A 19461-nucleotide genomic window follows, 5' to 3' on the forward strand; every position below is an offset into this window, starting at 1 on the left:
CAAAGATTTCATACCCATGTAATGACTCATACGTATATCTAAGTTTTTCTGTCAACTGAAGGACTAACATACAATTCTACATATACTGTCCAGTTTAATACATGCAGCTAAGGAACAACCTACAATTCAAAGACAGAATCCAATGATATATCAAAACTGCATTGGTATAACTACGAATTTTATTATGTGGACATCTACTGTGGCATGCATCTGTACAAACCTTTCAGGCAGTGGTCCACAGCTGGGTTATGAATAAAAAGGCATAAATTTTTCTCTCTTTTATTACAATGAAGTTTAACAGTACAGAAAAGTCACATGACCTTGGTGGGTCAGATTTCTTAAACCCTGAAACATGAGGAACTCTAAATACATTAAATATTGTTACACATTCAGACTTCCAATGTACAGGTACTTGAAGACAGTTACAGCCCTCACCAAGCTAGGTTGGGGACATGAAGTCCAACAGCATCTGAAATGCTGTGAAGGCATAACTTTACAAATAGCAACATAAGCTTACAGAACTTGCCTTTATTAGGGTGGTATGTTCATGTAATTCCAGCGCCTTCACAATATAACGAACCAAATTTACTATACTTCACTTCTAAAAACCTAGATGAAACATGAAAAAGAAGCCATACAGTATAAATTGCAACTTCAGGAAAAGTTCCTGCTTTATTATTCCAAATAAATTTTCCCATGTAAAATAAATGTCCAATAGTTCCTGGTATGTGGGAAGATAATGTTTGTTAAAGTCACAATGAAGCCTTATTGACGGAAGCTTGGCTATATAAACAGCACAAGTTGAGAAAAGGTTTAATCTCCAAACCTATTAGACTGGATTGAAGTAAGATCAGTAACGGCCACCTTGCGACATTACAGGAGGTCTCATTCCCATCGGAGGTCGAGGAGGCCCACCTTGGTAAGGGGGTACCATTGGCGGTCCCTGCCCATACGGCGGCATAGCACCAGGAAGATAACCTGGCATGCCTTGATGATGACCACCATACTGACCTAAAAAACACATTTAAAACACAAAAAAATAGATTGAGTCTGAGCATTGTACTTTTAAATGCAATGCATTTTTCAGATAAATCTGTTTTATGTGTACACTCAGAAAATCCACTAAATAAAATAAACGTAAAAAGAGGAATACCATGAGGCGGCATTGGGGGTCTCATTCCTTGTTGCTGTGGGATGCCTGGCTGTGGTGGCATCATACCTCCAATTGGCCCAACAGGTGGATTACCAATGGGAGCCTGTCCTGGTCGAGGAAGATTACGTTGATATTTAGGTAACTGTGCTCTTCTCTCTTCCTAGGAATAAAAATATGTGAATGTGAAACATCTGAACACAGAGAGTGTTAAGCATGAAGGTAAGCATCTAAAGTCTTTATAGAGTGAGAGTGATTTTTAAATGTTCCCTTACATGCCAATTACTTTCACCCCACAAACCAGTCCAACTACTTAAAATCTTGATGCCTTAAGAAAACTTTAGCTATTTTTATATTTGAAGCATGTTATATTGAACAACTTTCCAGAAATTATAAATTGCTTTAGCAAGAAACTGTGTAATGAAGAAGGTATATGGACTGCAAGGAACCTGCAGATTCTATCTCACACTTGTTTCTTCAATTAATTAAATTTATGAACAACAAAAATAATTTTTGAGAGAATAAGAACCCAACTCACTGTCTTCTTTTAGAAATAGTCTTAGGGGGGATGTATCTAAGATCAAAACATGCAATATTCACTTTGTTTTGTGGTTCTTAAAAATCAGAATGGTAAAAATCACTTAGCATTCAATCAGATCATAAGACCACTGGTATACAAATTAAAACTTTTCAAATGGACAAGTTGCTACCACAGTACTCAATCAAACTCTGCTAGTAAGAAATGTAAACAACTTACCAGCGATATATCCTCATCTGGATGGATCAACTTACTGGTTGCACTGGTCGTCGTAAGTGTAGCAGGCTTACTTGTTATTGAAGCTGCTGGTTTAGCTGCAGTGCTATTTGTTGTACTAGTGGTTGAAGCTGTAGACTGTGTATATGCAGGGAATGTAGGCTTTGGGGGTTCTGTAGTTGTTGCAGGGGTACTATTTAAGGGCTTGAAATCTGTACCAACAGGTCCTTGGACAGCTGCCTGAGCCTGTAAAACATTATCTTTCATCAACAAAACTTCAAAACCCAAAACTGAATATATCTACTACCTATTTAACTTAAAAACAAGACACTAACATTCAATAAGGGACAAAACTTAAAGTTAAAATCATGATCAATCCACAAAATTCAAGATAACACATAATACCAAAAGATGCACATCCAAAACACAGCAGTGGAAATAAGAAACAAGTTAGACTACTTATGTAACTTCTCAGATATCATCTACCTCCTCACCAGAAATTACTTAATTTACAAAGCTTCGTATTTATTCCTAACTGAAGAAATATATTATCATATAATGGAATAGCATATTTTCTATTATCATCATTCTAAATTCCTTCTTAAAATTAATCTACCAAGGAGCTCAAAAAAAAAAAAAAAGTTAGAAATTATAGAAAACAAATGTTTGGATAAATTTCAGTTACTAAGTATAGCATAAATAATAACTACCAATGGTGACACATTAAAGATATGTCCTTCAGAAGTATTCTTTATATAGTAATACAACGGCCCTCCCAATTAACAATGGCTAGATTATTATGATGGACTAAAGGGTTTAGTAAGCTTTTAAGTATAAAGTTACCAAGTAATAAATTTGTTACTTTTCATAACACTGAACATCTGAAACACATAAACTAGGTCAACTTTTAGAAGCAAATGCAGAGTACTAAATTTCCTTACATTATATGTGATGCATTTAGATTAAACAGCATAAAACAGAATAGCTTAATCATGCATCAGGCTAACCATTGGCCACTAAAATGCATTTACTGCTTACATGCTTTTAACCCTTTAGAACCATAGGAGTTTGGGGTATATTTTTTTCTATTAGTGTGCAGTTCAAATTTTCAAATACCACTGATTTATAAGCCATTAATTTTACTTTAAAAAAATTAAACATAATATATTTTTGGGAAAAGATTTAGTTTTAAAGTAGGGTCCAAAGGGTTAATGAAGTTATAAAGCCATTTTTAACAATTTTAAACTGCAACTTCCTGCGTACTTGTGCTGCGCTAGGAAACAGAGCTTTAGAAGACGCAGACAGACTTTCTGAATTGGATGAAGCTGTACTTGAGCTTGTTACAGGTGTCCCCATCTGTAGCATAAAAGAAAGGAAACAATGAAAAGTCTCCAAACAAATGGGTGAAAATAAGCCATGTGGTAGACTTTTTTTTCAGTATAGATTGCATTTTTCTAAATGCAAAATACAATGCAATCAAATCTGTTTTATATATAGAGGCAGGCAGTTAATGCACTTACAGTAAACAGTGACACTATGAGCCTCAAAAAAACTTTTTAAATTCTACACCAATAAACCTAATTAACCACAGGTTTTTCCCCCTAAAACTAATGTTTTACACTATGATATTTCAAAACTGGTACCTTAAACTGAGAATTATGATGCATTATTGACACTTCAATCCAATTCTCCATCGATAACTACAATTTTTGCCAAAAGTTTAATAGGATAAACAAAAAACAATAAACAAAATCCCCCCACATCGAAAACGTAAGTTAATGTACTTAAAAAGTAATGCTTTTAATTTAGGAACTACAAACAGAAAAAAATTTGAAGAAAGGAAACATCTAAGGGATAATTTTAAGGTGAACAATAAAGAACATACATCCTGAGCGTCTCAATTCTGAATGAATTAAATACATCTGCTTAACTCTGAAACAAACTGGGGGGAAAAAGCAAAGGTAACAACCATTATATACATGCTATATATAAAAGAAGGACTTTTTGCTTCTGAGTTCTGGGGAGAAAAAAAAAAGGACGAGTAGGAAATATGAGTGTGACTAGGTCAAAAGACGTTAAATGATGCCCTTCCAGCAACAGTGAGGCACTACTGTCTGTCACAATTCTAGACTAAAGGAAGAGCCCAAAAATTATTTGCTAAGGTCTTAGGATTTTTCATCTTTGACTTTGGTTTTCATTCTACTCATAGCTCATTAGGTAAAGGAGGACCTCATAACATTTTTATGTATTTAAGTTCCCAGAAATTAAATTTTCATTTCTAACTAAAGCTAAGAATAACCAGAGTTCACAACTACGAAAAAATAACATACTACACTATTTTCTGGTTCCAGTCAACCTTTTATGAGTAAAGGAAATCAATGTGTGCAAAAATGGAAGAGAACGCCACTTCTTCAGTATAGTTAATAAATTGTATTAAGAAGATTACTATTTTTAAAATGACTTGACATTTTCAAAGAGTTCAGTGAATAACTCCACTTTACCTTGAAATATAAGTGCACTCTTTTTCAGAAATTTCACCTTACCTGTCCTGCACTGGGGAAAAGAGGCTTAGTAACTGGAGGCTGTGGAGCTGGAACTGTTGCTGTTGGTGCAGGTGGTCTGTTAAGAATACCTGGCGCTGAAACAGCCTGTGCTTGAGTCATTGGAGGAATTCCAGGACGTGGAACAGGAGGGGGCATACCTGCAGAGAAGAAATACTGGAGTGGGACCCGGTTGCTGAAACATTTAGTTTAGAAAAAATACTTCCTCAAAACTTTGCCATTAAAACATACTAAATTAAATTTAAAATGATTCTAGGGAATTCCCTGGCAGTCCAGTGGTTAGGACTCGGCTTTCACTGCTGTGGCCCGGGATCAATCCCTGGTAAGGGAACCAAGATCTCATAAGCCATGCGGCACAGACACACACACAAAAAAGATTCTATACTACAAAGTTATCAATACTGACGACTGACTGCTGAACTCAATGAAGCTCAAAGTACTTAGGCACTTGCCCCCTTGGAACAGTTTTGCCTCCAACTTTCCACACCTTTGCGTCTCTTCAGAATTTTGGGACATGAAAGATACCACTAGAAACCCTGTATATGGGCAAAGCCAACAATTAGGCTTATTGATATTACTGATGCAGCGAATTTTTGAAACATATAGAATTATTTCAATCATCTAACAGATGTTTCCAGAACTCTAATGCAAACTACAGTAAAAACTGTTAATAGGTCATATACCCATAAAAATTTTTCCAGAAACTAAGTTATTCCTTTAAGTGTGCTTTAAATACACAAATTTTCCTAAAATATACCACTAGGCATTCTTTGAAGTTCCTCAATGTAACTTAAAACTTTTACTGACTTCACATTACCAAGTGAACATAGGTTACTTTTCTGTATTCATTTAAATGCCTAAAATTCTCTCAGAGCATGATGTACGTGAAGCTGTTGCCTATAAATTAATGGTTGCACTGGCATGATTCATATTTTGCTGCTGCTTTATTTTTCTGTTCCTTTTACACTATCACTTGAGTACATTTGAATCTGGCTATAGACTGCAAACCAAACTTGCTAGGATTAAAATGCTAGGCAATGGACTCAGAGAGCCTCATGAAGACCTCTGTGGCACATTTACTGGGCTAACCAAATCCCTTTCCCCACACTGTAGGCTAAAAAGTAAAGATACTTTATTTCCCAGGCTTCCCTGCACCTAGAAGCTCCATTAGACCTATTTCTGGCCAATGATATGTAAAAGGCTAAGGAGATTCTGGGAAAGTTACTTTGTTCCCCAATACAAGAAAAAGGAAAGCACCCTTTCTTGCCTGAGATCTTATAACTACTGAGTTACATGTCTGAGAGAGAAAGCTAAGGTTGGTAAAGTGGAAAATTTTTAAAGTATGGGTTCTTGTTATCACTGGAGCCACTGAGTCTACCACTTTTAGGTTGAGTGAGATAATAAATACCTACGTTGTTTAATAGTTTGTTGGATTTCTTTATTACTTGTTAAGAGTCTCTAGTACTTGCCTAAAATATTCCTAACAGATACAACCACTCTTTTTTTTTTTTTTTTTTTTTTTTTTAATTTTTACGCTTTATTTATTTATTTTTGGCTGTGTTGGGTCTTCGTTTCTGTGCGAGGGCTTTCTCCGGTTGCGGCGAGCGGGGCCCGCTCTTCATCGCGGTGCGCGGGCCTCTCACTGTCACGGCCTCTCGTTGCGGAGCACAGGCTCCAGACGCGCAGGCTCAGCAGTTGTGGATCACGGGCCCAATTGCTCTGCGGTATGTGGGATCCTCCCAGACCAGGGCTCGAACCCGTGTCCCCTGCATTGGCAGGCAGATTCTCAACCACTGCGCCACCAGGGAAGCCCATAACCACTCTTAAGTCAAAGGCTCAGTGACTCACTCTGGTTGCTTTGAGGACTACTTTTACTATTTCAAAACTCGGAACTCAAAACAAAACGAGATCATCACATTTCTCACAGTAATTTTAAAAAGAAGTCACTGGGGCTTCCCTGGTGGCGCAGTGGTTGAGAGTCTGCCTGCCAATGCAGGGGACACGGGTTCGAGCCCTGGTCTGGGAGGATCCCACATACCGCAGAGCAATTGGGCCCGTGATCCACAACTGCTGAGCCTGCGCGTCTGGAGCCTGTGCTCCGCAACGAGAGGCCGTGACAGTGAGAGGCCCGCGCACCGCGATGAAGAGTGGGCCCCGCTCGCCGCAACCGGAGAAAGCCCTCGCACAGAAACGAAGACCCAACACAGCCAAAAATAAATAAATAAATAAATAAATTTATTAAAAAAAAAAAAAAAAAAGCCAGGAAATATATATCTGCGCTCTTCCACAAAAAAATAAAATATAAAATAAAATAAAAAGTCACTAACTTATAGAAACTTTAAAATTACACCAATTTTAAAACTGCACCAATGCCCACAAATCTACTGTCTAAAATACTTAAGAATAAAGCACTTCTGTCATATTAAAAAGGAAACTAACATTTCATACCTGGTGGCATACCAGGCATCAGAGGTGGTATTCCCGGTCCAGGTGGCATCATCCCACCCATTGGCATCATTCTATTAGAAAGCAAATTTCAAGAGACAACTAAAGTTAATTAACAGTATAAAACATTAGAAAATATTTTGGCTAAAGCCTGAAACAATAGATAAGACTTGAATTTGACCCCTAATACTGAAATCAATCAAGCTGAAAGAACACACAACACACTAAAACAATTCTATCAAAATAAATTCCCTAAAAACCAGCAAACTCTTTGGTTTACCAGTAAAATAGGGGAAAAAATTCAGTCTTTGTTAACAGAACATTTTAATACATTTAAAGTCACTGAGAACAATTATTATACTCTCCTTAATATAAACAAGAGGCCTTATCCAAAACGTGTGTAACTGGAAAACAAAATCACCTTTTGTCTCACTTGGAAAATATCCACAGAATATTAATCAAAAAAACAAAACAAAAAAATCCTCTATATTTTAGAGTTATCAGATTTTTTCAAAATCAAAATACTGAATGTACTCTGTGGAGTAAAGATTTGTTTTGGACAGGCACGGAAAAACTACCATCAAAATTAAAGATAATCAAAAGTAAACTCAGAATCCCTACTTTTCATGTACAAAGTTCCTAACACTAAACCAGGACTTAAAAACACAACCCATATTTGTTTTCCTTTCCTTAAAAGAGCTCACCTTCAAATATCAGTGTCCAATTCACTTAAAAAATTACAAGTTTGTGAATTAATGATTTAGGATTCTTATCAGAATAACTTCTATATATAGATTTTATTAGAAGAAAAATCAATTACCTTCTATAGTAACAGAGCACGTAATTTGGCAAAGGAATATATACTCTTTCTTAAATATCAACCCTTTTTACTAAGTCCCCTTACTTTTAGCAGTTTGGGGAAAACAGCTGCACAATTAGAAAATGCTTTGTTTATATGAGTCTATTACGATTTCCTCACAGATGTTTTAGTTCCCTCCTTTAAGAGATCTGTGTCAATCAGTTTGCAAAGTTTAGAAGTTTTAGTGAGGAAGATTAGAAAACTTCTGAAGTCAACTTAATAGATACCATTAAACACACAAAAAAATGACATTATGATTATACCTCCTGAATTACATTACGAATGAGATGCTTACATGTTTTCACCGCAAAATGACTGGGTGTATTTTCTCTGATGATGCAATCTGTGAAAATGTATGACAAAATCAAAATCTAACTGATTTTCAAAATACAGTGGGAAAGTGTATTGTATACCTCTCACATCCAACAATACTTAAATAAAAGTGATGGGCACGAGCACCTCATATTCATTTTAGTTCTTGATGCCTTGACAAATAAATCATTTACAGAGTTTGCTTCTTGTCACAACTACAAAGTGTCATGGACAGTTTTGTATCTCAGAAACTCAAATATACAACCAACTACTTTAATTACATCAGATGCAACTGAAGCAGATGGCTGCCTACATACATCGCAAAACCCAAAAATCTGTTCTCTTCAGAGTCAAATTTATATTCCTTAAATTTATTAGTAGATCCCTTTATTAGGTAAGTTTAATAGTTACAGAGCCCATACCTTTTAGAAGCAAAAAGAAAAAAAAAAACAGCAAAGTAACATTTAAGTGATGTAACACACCCAAGTTGAAAAAGATCATTACTAGGCACAAGCCCACAAGTCAATTAAAAGAGTTTTCTTACCCAGGTGGCATTCCTGGCATAACTGGTGGCATTCCTGGCATCAGAGGAGGAACACCTGGCATTAATGGAGGTATGCCTATAAACAAGAATTTCAACCAAAAAAATAAAAAAGGGTTAAGAGGAAAAAATTAATACTTCTAAACTGTGTCAACAAAGACCTGAGAATGTTAAATTGTAAGAAGCCTTATGTGCTACCTGGAGGCATTCCTGGTGCTCCTGGAACTGGTGGTAGTCCTGGTTGTGCCATTGGGGGGATATAACCTTGTTGAGGTTGAACAGGCTGTGGTTGAAATGAAGTTGAAGCTGCAGAGTCATCATCATCATATTCATCAGAATCCTCTTGTTGTTTCTTTTTTTGACTCTCTGCTAAAAAAAGTTTAAATTAATTTTTCCCATAGAGTAAAAAAAGAAAACCTAAGCAAGTTTAAGACATTCAACATTTAAAAATTTTATTTCAGTGCAACTAGCTCCCGAGATTTTTCTTCCAAAAAAAACTCAGTTAACACTGCTCTTTACTCTTCAAATGTTTTTTCAATCTGTATTAAGCAAGAAGGTTAACATCCTTTCCCTATTCTATGGCAGGTAAAGAACATTTTCCTAAAGCAGTTATACTTTAAAAAACTATGAAAGGTAAAGGTAAACTATGAAAGGTAAACTATGAAAACTAGTCTGACCTCTCCGTAATGCTTTTCAAAACCAAAGATTTCATAGGTTATTAGTAAGTTTCTATCATTGGGATAGGAGAGGGCCGCAAATCCCAAGTCAAATACACCGCTAAAAAAATTTACAATTAGTGGTTTCATAAATCAAAACAAGCTACCTTCCTTTTCAAAGGCCTCAACACTTGCTAAATCCACCTGGAATTCAATTATGAGTAAAAATATTATAAAATGTATGGAATGATCCAAATGCTACCACATATACAAATAAAATACATTAACTTCGAACATAAGACAAAAAAAAAAACCCTCAAAATTGGAATTCTGAATGGACCTAACATCTACCATTAAATTTATACTTGAAAATATTGTAATAATACTCTCACTAGTCAAGCTGTATCAAGAAAAAGCATACATCTTAGTATTTACCTTGTGTTTTCTGTTCAAGAAGTCGTCTTCTTTCATCCATGTCTTTTTCTGGAATACCTTCCATACCATATATTTCCAACTCTATGTCTGTTCTCCCAGGTATTGCATTTGGTACTGCATCTATTGTCTCTTTATGCACCTAACATTAAAAAAAAAAACCCACACAAACAAAACAGAAACCTTCCATTAGATAGACAAAAGTGCCTCATTAAAGTCTTTTAAAGAGTAATTTTAAATTACTCAGAGACCACTTAGTATAATGGTTAAGAATGACTGGTTCCATAGTGAGACTATGTGGATTCAAGCCCCAGCTTTATGGCCTACTAGCTATGTGAGATTAGACAAATTCTTTGACCTAAGTCTCAGTTTACTTCACCTATTCAGCACCTAACTTCTGGGGTCATTTTTAGGATTAAAAAAAATACTGTGTATGTAAAAAGCACTTGGCAATATGAAGCACATAGCAAGGGCTCAATAAACAATTTCAAGTTTACCTTATAACCTTGATTGCTTGAATTATTAACAATGAACTAATAGTGCTACTCAAATCAGAGAAGTGTGAAGTCTGAACTAAGTAAAGCTTATGAAGTCTTAAAATTAAGTATTAAAGTAAATTTTCCAACAATGTATCCTGAGACAGCTAGTAGCTACAAACCACAAAAGTGACATTTCCAATTAGCACTACCCGTAACTAATGAGTCACCTGAAGAGCCTAACACTGCCATAGTAGTGATCCTGTCACCTTCCATCTCTGAATTTATTTGGCAGATCACAAAAAGAAGTCCTTCAGAGGTTTTATTGTAAAACACTGGGGATCTAGCACCTTTTTTCACTGTATGGTTTTTGCTAGATCCAACATTTCTAACCCTCAAACGCGAATAACTTTTGCCAATATGCTAAAATCCCTGTCGGTCTTGGTTTCTTACGCAAAAGGTATTAACTTAGGCTAAAGGATGTCAAAATAGTTTGCCTAAAATATCAGCTTCACCTGGAAGCTTATTAGAAATGCAAATTCTACACCAATAAAATTTTTTTAAAAAATAAATAAGAAATGCAAATTCTCAGGCCACGCCTGAGCCCTACTGAATCAGAAACTCTTGGGTGGAACCACAAATATATCTAACAAGACTTCAAGGTGATTCCTTTGCACACTCAAGTTTGAGAACCACTTATTTAGGTTAATGACTTGGATATATTGGTCCAAGTAATACTCAATTTTTCTTTCCTTCCAAGACACTTTCATGGAAGAATAGAAAGGTAATTAAAGAAAACTAAGTATTTTCCTGGAGGAATATCTCAAAGATTTTAAAAAGTGATATGCAAATCAAATTCACAAATTATCTTATTGTGATTAAAAGATCCATGAATAAAGCTACTCAATGAGTGACAATCACCATTTTCTAAATTTTTTGGAATATGTTACTTCTCTTGATGAAGGCAGATGAAGTAACTCATATATATGTTCTCTGAAAAAATACAATTACATTCACATACACATTAACTAGTTTTCACTACATTTCTAAGTGATGAAGGAAAGAAATACCTTAATTAAAAGGTATTGCAAAGAGAAGAAAAAATAACACCATTCATTCAAAATCTTCCCAACCTTATGTTACAGCCAGAATTAGATTTCTTAGAGTCTTACGTAGTAGAAATTAGTATGGTCTCGGCTGAAAAGATAGGAGCAAACACTGATGTAAAACATCTAAACTACTAATGTCCTAAACTAATCTATAAAATTCCAGCATGTGTCTGATTTAACTGCCATGCCTATCTCACAGGCTGCTGTGAAATTATGGTAAGAACATATAAACAAAAGCACTTAGTCAATTAAAGATTATTACTAATAGTTTCTTAACTAATCTCCTTCCAGCTTCCACTCCATTTCTCTGCTCTTCTCTATAGTACAACTCCTTGAAATAGCGTCTCTACTTTCCCCTCTCAGTTTCTCTTGCAAGCATTCCTATCAGCCTTTCATCCTCTTCATTCTAGGAAATCACTCTTGGCAAGTAACCAATGACCTCTACTTTGATTAATCCAATCTTAGTCCTGTGCTTAACTAACCTACCACCAGCATTTGACTTAAATAAATAACTCACTCCTTGAAACACTTCATTTGGCTTCCACAGCACTACTCTCTTGGTTTTCCTACCTTTTCAATCTTCTTGATTGGTTTCTTTTAATCGTCTGACATCTAAATGCTGGGAGTGGCCCAAGGTGGTGTCCTTGGCACCACTTTCCTATCTATATTCTACTCCCTAAGGACACATAATATCATGGCTTAAAATAGCCATCCTTATACTGTATCCCCCCAAATTTCTATCAGCAGCTCCAACCTCTCTGAACTGCAGACCTGTAGATTCAACTGCTTATATGACATCTTCATCTGGATATTCAACAGACCTTCTCAAAATCTCAAAACTAACATACCCACACTCAAAATCAACATAAGATGATCCTGATAGCCTCATCCCTAAGCCTATCTTTCCTGCAGCTTTCCACATTTCAGTACAGTCGTCCCTTGGTACCAAGGCATGATTGGTTCCAGGACCACTCCCCCCAATACCAAGGATGCTCAAGTCCCTTATATAAAATGGCATAGTACAGTTAGCCCTCTGTAGCCACGGATTCTGCACACGTGGATTCAACTTACCTAATTTCAATCGCAGTGTAATACGCAGATGTGGATACCAAGGGCCAAATGAATACAGTAACTCACTTTTCACACTGCTCAGGCCAAAAACTTTCAGATCATCCTCCACTCCTCACTTTCTCATACTCCACATCTAATTCATCAGCAAATTCTCTGTCACCATCACCTCTTGCCTGGAATACTCTTGCCTGGTCTCCTAAGTGGTCTTACTGCATTCTACAGTCTACTCTCAACCCTGCAGCCAAAATGACTCTTTAAGAAGTGTGCCAAAGCATGTTACATCTCAATTAAAACCTCCCATTTCATTCAGTATTAAAGAAAATGGCCTAAAATAGCCTGCAAGCCCTCCTATGTAAAGTAGCACATTGCTGCCCTTGCCCTCAATATAGGAGAATGCTCCTGACGTGAAGGTCTTTCATTTGCTGTTCCCTGGAATCTCTCCCTCACCTCCTTTCAGATCTCTGTTCAGATGTCAGTTTCTCATTCAGGCCTGTACTACCTTGTGGCCCTCCCCTACCTAGTTTTAACCCTTACCTAGTTTTAGTTTTCTGTCACATATCAGCATAAAATTAAATATTTATAGGTTGTTCTCCTCCACAATGTAAATCTAAACTCCACAATGATAACTTTGATTTATTCACTGCTGTATATTCAGTGCCTAAAACATTGTACAGTACTGTCTCACAGAAACTTTGTGATAAATGGTAATGTTCTGCATCTGTACTATCCAATACAACAGTCATCCACCAGTCACTTGTGGCTGAGCACTGGAAATGTGACTATAATGTGACTGAGGAATTGAAGTTTTAATTTTTAAATTTCTGTTTAAATAGCCACAAGTAACTAGTGACTAACACAGTGGAAAACTGTGGGTTTCATATTTTTAAATGGATACAGAATTGTTATTATAGCGACATAATTGGAGTGAAACAGATCTTTATAAACTTATTTTTAAACTTGGGGAAGCAATATCTTGTTTTAATTTACCTCCCTGCCTCCTACCAACAGTAGTTTCCAATGAATGGGGATTGCTCATCTCACATCTCTCTAGGGTCCAATTAGGCAAAACTTCAGGCAGCTCTAGGACTGGCAAAAGTAGAAGAAATAATGTTGAATAAAAAAGGTACTTATTAGGGCTTCCCTGGTGGCGCAGTGGTTGAGAATCTGCCCGCCAATGCAGGGGACATGGGTTCGAGCCCTGGTCTGGGAAGATCCCACATGCCGAGGAGCAACTAGGCCCGTGAGCCACAACTACTGAGCCTGCGCGTCTGGAGCCTGTGCTCTGCAACAAGAGAGGCCGCGATAGTGAGAAGCCCGTGCACTGCGATGAAGAGTGGCCCCCACTTGCCCCAACTAGAGAAAGCCCTCGCGCAGAAACGAAGATCCAACACAGCCATAAATAAATAAATAAATTTTTTTTTTTAAAAAAAAGGTACTTATTAGATCTTCAAAAATATAAATTACAAAGCCCTCCCCACCTAGTAGTGAAAGAACTCAAGAAACCTAGAAATTATTAAATGAAACACCATGCCACCATTCCAAAAGAGGTCCATGGAATAAATGGTAGCCTAGCCCCAGGCAACAGATTATAACAAATCCTTCAAGGACAGTAAGTAATGGCGGTTAATTCTGTACTAATTCTTATGGGATTGGATTTGGTCAGACTGCCCACAAAATTTAAATCACTGATCCTTGTTCTCTTAGCCAAGTACTGAGGAAATACTTCGTGATCTCAACCTAATTGTCACCCATCTAAATCTAGGATAAAAGGTATTGTCAATAATTTAAAGGTAAATACTAGCATAAACTCTTTAAACATGAAAAATCAATTGTTTATCTTCTCAATGGCTAAAAAACAGGGGTTTTTTCTATTTTAAAGCTGACTGGTCATCTTATCTAATCTTTTGCAATAAACAAAAAAAAAAACTCTACAGCTATCTAAGATAAATTCAAGATTTTTTCCCCATGTTGTTTCCAAACTACAAGAGAGCAAAAATTAAATACAGAAGAAACTCCTTACCTGCATGCAATGAATAGCTAAGCCAGGTCCTGTATATAATTTCTTATGACATATATGACATTTAAAATGCTTTGCTTTTTGGTGCTGTATAAGGATCTTCTCATCATCAAAATCTCTATTACAATACCTGATCACTATTGTTAAGGTACAAAAATAGCACAATAATGACACTGCCTATAAAAAATAAATCTGTAATGAAAGAGAACAGCAGTAACATTAAAAACAGGCAACAGCTAAAACCAAGAGTACTTTATATAAACTCTACTTTTGATATTTATTATATAACTAAGGATTAACCTGCCACATAATTTTGGAATTTTCAATGTCCTGGAAGATCACAATATCTCTTCACCACCCCTAAATAAACACATCTCAGTAGGCAATATGGTTTTGTCAAATTCCCGCGTTTCACACAGATTTATATGAAATTAACTTTTCTTTTGCTCAATGTCTCAACATTTACAAATACACACTGTGAACTGGAAGGGTTCAAAATGTTTAAAAAAAAAAAAAAACCCAAAGTTAATGTGGACAGAACTTCAAAAATTAGAAGATGAAAATAATCGAAATACCAAGAATTTACCTAACATTTAAAATTTAATGTTTATATTATTTAGAATCTGAAAATAAGTTCATTGCGACAATTTCCTATGAACAATCCACAAAGTTGCTTGCAATTCCGTACGAATTTGTCGCCCAAGAATGTATTTAAATTCACAGATAAGTTGTCAATAATACTGAGAATTCTTCTCTCCCTTGTCAGATTTTCCTAAAAGCACTTTACAAAATCCGTAACCGTTTTTCAACTATTATATAAATAAATGAAGCGTTTCTAGGTACCAGACAGTAAATAAAATCAATTGAAACGTGAAGTTTACTAACGTTTCCGGGGGAAAAAAAAAAAAAAAACCGACGCCACGTTTCATTAGTAAGAGGCACTTTCTCACTCCAATAAAACCAGGTAAAAAGATAACAAGAAACCCCACCCTGTAAGAGAACGCTTCTCCAAGATTAAGGCGTCAGTGGGTGGGAGGCGGAAGCTAGATCTTCCCCCCAACCCCCGCAAAAAAAAAAAAAAAAAAAGGGTGGGGGGGGCGTCGAAATCAGGGTTGACTAACATAAGCCTTTACTAAACCACTGATTCTACAAAAAAAAAAAAAAGAAAAAGAAAAAGAAAAAAGTGGGTGACCGACTCCGGAAGCTCCCCCCTGGATCCGCCACAGAGTCAATCAGCGTACTATACTGGAAGCAAGTCCCTTTGTTGAACCGTCACCAAAACGACGGAGTGTGGCAGAAGAGTCCTCAGGGGACTCTGTCCTTGGTGAAGGGGGTCCAAGCCGCCTCCCCGTGGGTCAACGCTCGCACCAAACCAAGACCCTCCTGAGTCACGGAGTCCCACGACCCACAATGCCAGAGCTTCTCGCCCCAGGGACCCCATTTTCCGAGAAGCATTCCCAAGTCCGAGTCCAGCCACCAAACCACTGACCCCGAGGCCTAGATCCCACTCTCCGCCATAGGCCAAAGCCAGGCCTCCCCGTCCCAGTCACCACCAACCGGCGCCCCCGCTCGGCCTCGACTTCAAACCGACAAAGGATACCAGCACCACGGCTTCAGCTGCTTCTTCTTCTTGCGACCCATAACTGCGCTCTACCGACAAAAAAAAAGGGAGGAGAAAACAAGCAGGAAAAACTAGCCGAAGAATCGCTCACTCTCCCGACCCTACCGCCACCACCGCGTCCCACAGGAAACAGCCACAAAATGGCCGACGCCCTCGCTCGCTGCTCTGCCTCCCGTCAGGCACTGCGGCCGGGGGCGGTGCCAGGCAGGGGAGGGTCACATGACGAGGCCTCGCCCTGAGTGGGCGGACACTCGCGCCAGCGGAGGGCCGGCTGCCATCTTGTCCGTGCGTGCGGTCTGGGCTCTCCCGTGCGTGCGAATTATTCCGGGTTTATTTTGTTTGTAAAAGAGCCGGGGACACGTAGGTGCGCCGAGACAGCGCGAATTGGAGAAAAAAAAAAAACCTCAATAGGTTACCAGAGTAATTCAAGGTAAACTACAAATAAAGGATAATTGAGACAGCGCCCAATTTTTCATTTTGTTTCATTTCCCGGATTACTCCTTTCTGTAGTAAGTGTTGGACGTTTGCCTACTAAGTCGAAGAAGTCGCAGTCTTTGCCTTGTAATTCACAGATCGGTGACGGATGCGTAAACGACGCAGCGTGGCCACCGCGGTGACGGAAATTCGAGGTGCTGCGGAACCTCAGAGGAGGGGAACCTCAGAGGAGGGGAACCGTTTACAGGGCCTTGGCGGTCATTGGAGTATCGAGGAAGGCTTCCTGCAGGGTCAATGGGAGCAAACGAGGTGGAGGAGAGGGTATCTCATTAAGGGCGCAAAAAGTGCACGTCTTTGAGCCTGAGCACCTGAAAAAACACTAGAGATAGTAGGGTTGGAGCTCGTAGTGAAGGGGCTGATGGCAAGAGATAATCCTAGGGAGGCTGGCAAAGACGACTTCCGGAGATTCTCCAGCAGTCTGAGGAGCTGGATTTTATGCTGAAGTCTCTGGGAAGCAACAGAAGAGTTTTAAGAGGGCAGGTAGAGAAAAACGCAAATAAGAGTATAGCTGGTTAAGAGTCCAGTGCTTGGGTTCATTTTCCACCAGTGCCACTGCCTATTTGCATGGCTTTGGGCAAGCCACTTAAACTTCCTCTGTCTGCACTTAGAGTTTGGCATAGAGAAATAACCAGTAATGTAACTTAGATGTCACTATTAAAAGGAAAAAGTAATAGTAGATATCCATGGAGCACTTATCGTGGGCCAGACAAGGACCCCACAAGCTGCAGGGCGGAGCAGCCAAAAAAAGGGGGGGGGAGCGGGGAGTTGAAGTAATTGACACAAAGTCACAGAGTTAGTAAGTATGAAGCTGAATTAGATTTGCGTTTTAGAAAAAATCGTTTTGCCTACAGTGAGAACAGTGGATTGGTGGAGGCTGAAAGGCAAGTCATAGAGAATGTGACAGTAATCTGGATAAGAGATGAAATTGGTCTGAAGTAGGGAGTGATTATAGAAAAGCATTTATTCATTCTTCCTAAAATAAAAAATAAGATAATTTTAGATGGTGCCCAGTGCTCTACCAAAAACAAAAATGAAGAAAGAAGGGGATGGAACAATATAAGGATGTCCACTTTTGCCACTCTTATTCAACATTGTACTGCAGGTCCAGCCAGGGTGATTAGGCAAGAAAAAGAAGTAAAAGGAATCCAGATTGGAATGGAACAAGTAAAACCATTTCTATTCAGAGATGGCATGAGTGTGTGAATAAAAGAAAAAGCCCGCAAAGAAAAAGTAATGTGTTGAAATCCTACCCCCCAGTACCTCATAATGTGACCTTATTTGGAAATAGAGTCTTTACAGAGGTAATAATGCTAAGGTGAGGTCATTGGGGTGGACACTGATGACTGGTGTCCTTACAAAAAGAGGAAATTTGGTTGCAGAGATAGGTATAGAAGAAAACAATATAAAGAGACATAGGAAGGAGACCACTATAAATCAAGGAGAAAAACCTGGAACAGACTTTTCCCCATAGCCCTCAGAAGGAACCAACCCTGTTTTCACCTTGACTTTGGACTTCTAACCTCTAGAACTGTGGGACAATAAATTTTGTTGTTTAGGGTGCAGTGGTTAGGACTCAGCACTTTCACTGCTGGGACCCTAAGGTTCAGTCCTGCAAGCCACACAGCCAAAAAAAATTTTGTGTGTGTGTGTGTTTAAACGACTCAGTCTGTGGTACTTTGTTAATGGGAACCCTGGAAAACTAGTACACTTGGTTATAGAAAATTCTAAGGAATACATTTTTTAAAAATCTAGAGCTAATAAGCGTTCAACAAAGTTCACAGTACAAGATCAATATACAAAAATCAATTGTACTTCTACACACTAGCAACAAGCAATCTGAAAATAAAATTAAGAAAACAATTCTGTTTACAATAGCATCAAAAAGCATAAAAATTAGGAATAAATTTAACAAAAGTTCTGAACTATACTCTGGAAAACCAAAATATTGTAAGAAATTAAAGATCTAAAGAAGTGAAAACAAACAAAAAACAAAACAAAACAACCCTGAGATTAATCGTCCAATAATTTTAGGTCAACAAGTCATCCTCAATTCAATTTTGCAGTATTAAGAGTTCTAGAGGGACTTCCCTGGTGGAGCAGTAGTTAAGAATCCGCCTGCCAATGCAGGGGACAGGGGTTCGAGCCCTGGTCCGGGAAGATCCCACATGCCGCGGAGCAACCAAGCCTGTGCGCCACAACTACTGAAGCCCATGCGCCGAGAGCCTGCGCTCCGCAACAAGAGAAGACAGTGCAATGAGAAGCCCGCGCACCACTCGCCGCAACTAGAGAAAGCCTGTGGGCAGCAATGAAGACCCGAGGCAGCCAAAGATAAATTAAAAAAAAAAAAAGTTCTAGAGCCAGAGTGGGTTTGAATGCCACTCTGCCACTTATTAGCTATTTTACCATGGACAAGTTAAGTGATACTGGCCTTGGTTTACTCATCTGTCAAATGGGATAATAATATTTACCTCACGGAGTTGTGAGAATTAAATGAGTAAGTATTTGTAAAGCACTTAGAAGAGTCCTCACACACAGAAACTGCTCAGTACATGTTAGATATTATTTTTCTATATAAAGTTAACATGAGATGTAGGTGTACTTTAATATCTTTGATATGGTGATAGGGTGAAACGTGCAAGAAAAACATGCTTAGGCGTTACAAAATCTTAGAACTAATTCAGCAAACAGTTCTTGAGCACCGTAGGCCATGGGCTAGGACAGAGGATATAGCAGTGAACAAGCTGACATTCTAGTGGGAGAGACATAGTAAACAAATACATAACGTGGGGGTAAGTGCGATGAAGAAGAAGTAAATATAAGGGGACAGGACAGAGACTGATGGGACAGCAGTAGAGGTGCGTGTGGGATGTGTTTTGCATAGGGCAGTCAAGAAGTTCTCTCTGAGGAAGTGACGTTTCTGCAGAGACCTGAATGATGTGAGAGAGGAAGAGATAAAAATCAG

General features: G+C 38.1%; 1 protein-coding gene across 7 annotated transcripts; it reads right to left on the reverse strand.

Moving 5' to 3' along the window:
- Positions 1-161: 161 nt before the first annotated feature.
- ZNF207 (zinc finger protein 207) lies at positions 162-16165 on the reverse strand. Of its 7 annotated transcripts, XM_059908590.1 has the most exons (13): positions 15984-16165; positions 14387-14513; positions 9714-9852; positions 8821-8991; positions 8626-8701; positions 8065-8112; positions 6914-6984; positions 4448-4605; positions 3168-3260; positions 1908-2150; positions 1154-1313; positions 827-1011; positions 162-609 (listed from the first exon to the last, which is right to left on the reverse strand). In XM_059908590.1, exons 1-12 carry the CDS (start codon positions 16022-16024, stop codon positions 851-853), a joined length of 1488 nt encoding a protein of 495 aa, XP_059764573.1. In that variant the 5' UTR covers positions 16025-16165; the 3' UTR covers positions 162-609; positions 827-850. The 7 variants fall into 7 exon arrangements, with proteins under 7 accessions (XP_059764573.1, XP_059764574.1, XP_059764572.1 ...); XM_059908591.1 differs by having other exon boundaries at positions 162-1011; positions 8821-8988; XM_059908589.1 differs by having other exon boundaries at positions 162-1011.
- Positions 16166-19461: the final 3296 nt, after the last annotated feature.

This window comes from Balaenoptera ricei, chromosome 20 (genome assembly GCF_028023285.1).
Source record: "Balaenoptera ricei isolate mBalRic1 chromosome 20, mBalRic1.hap2, whole genome shotgun sequence".
NCBI lineage: Eukaryota > Metazoa > Chordata > Mammalia > Artiodactyla > Balaenopteridae > Balaenoptera > Balaenoptera ricei.

What these genes read in the sequence shown, in the direction of transcription:
- ZNF207 (XM_059908590.1), bottom strand. Translation starts at nt 16,024, where the DNA reads ATGGGTCGCAAGAAGAAGAAGCAGCTGAAGCCGTGGTGCTG. An exon ending in TAGCTATTCATTGCATGCAG is followed by an intron (nt 9,853 to 14,386) that starts GTAAGGAGTTTC and finishes TTTTAATGTTAG; the next exon opens with GTGCATAAAGAGACAATAGA. An exon ending in TGTTTCCTAGCGCAGCACAA is followed by an intron (nt 2,151 to 3,167) that starts GTACGCAGGAAG and finishes AATGTTTTACAG; the next exon opens with GCTCAGGCAGCTGTCCAAGG.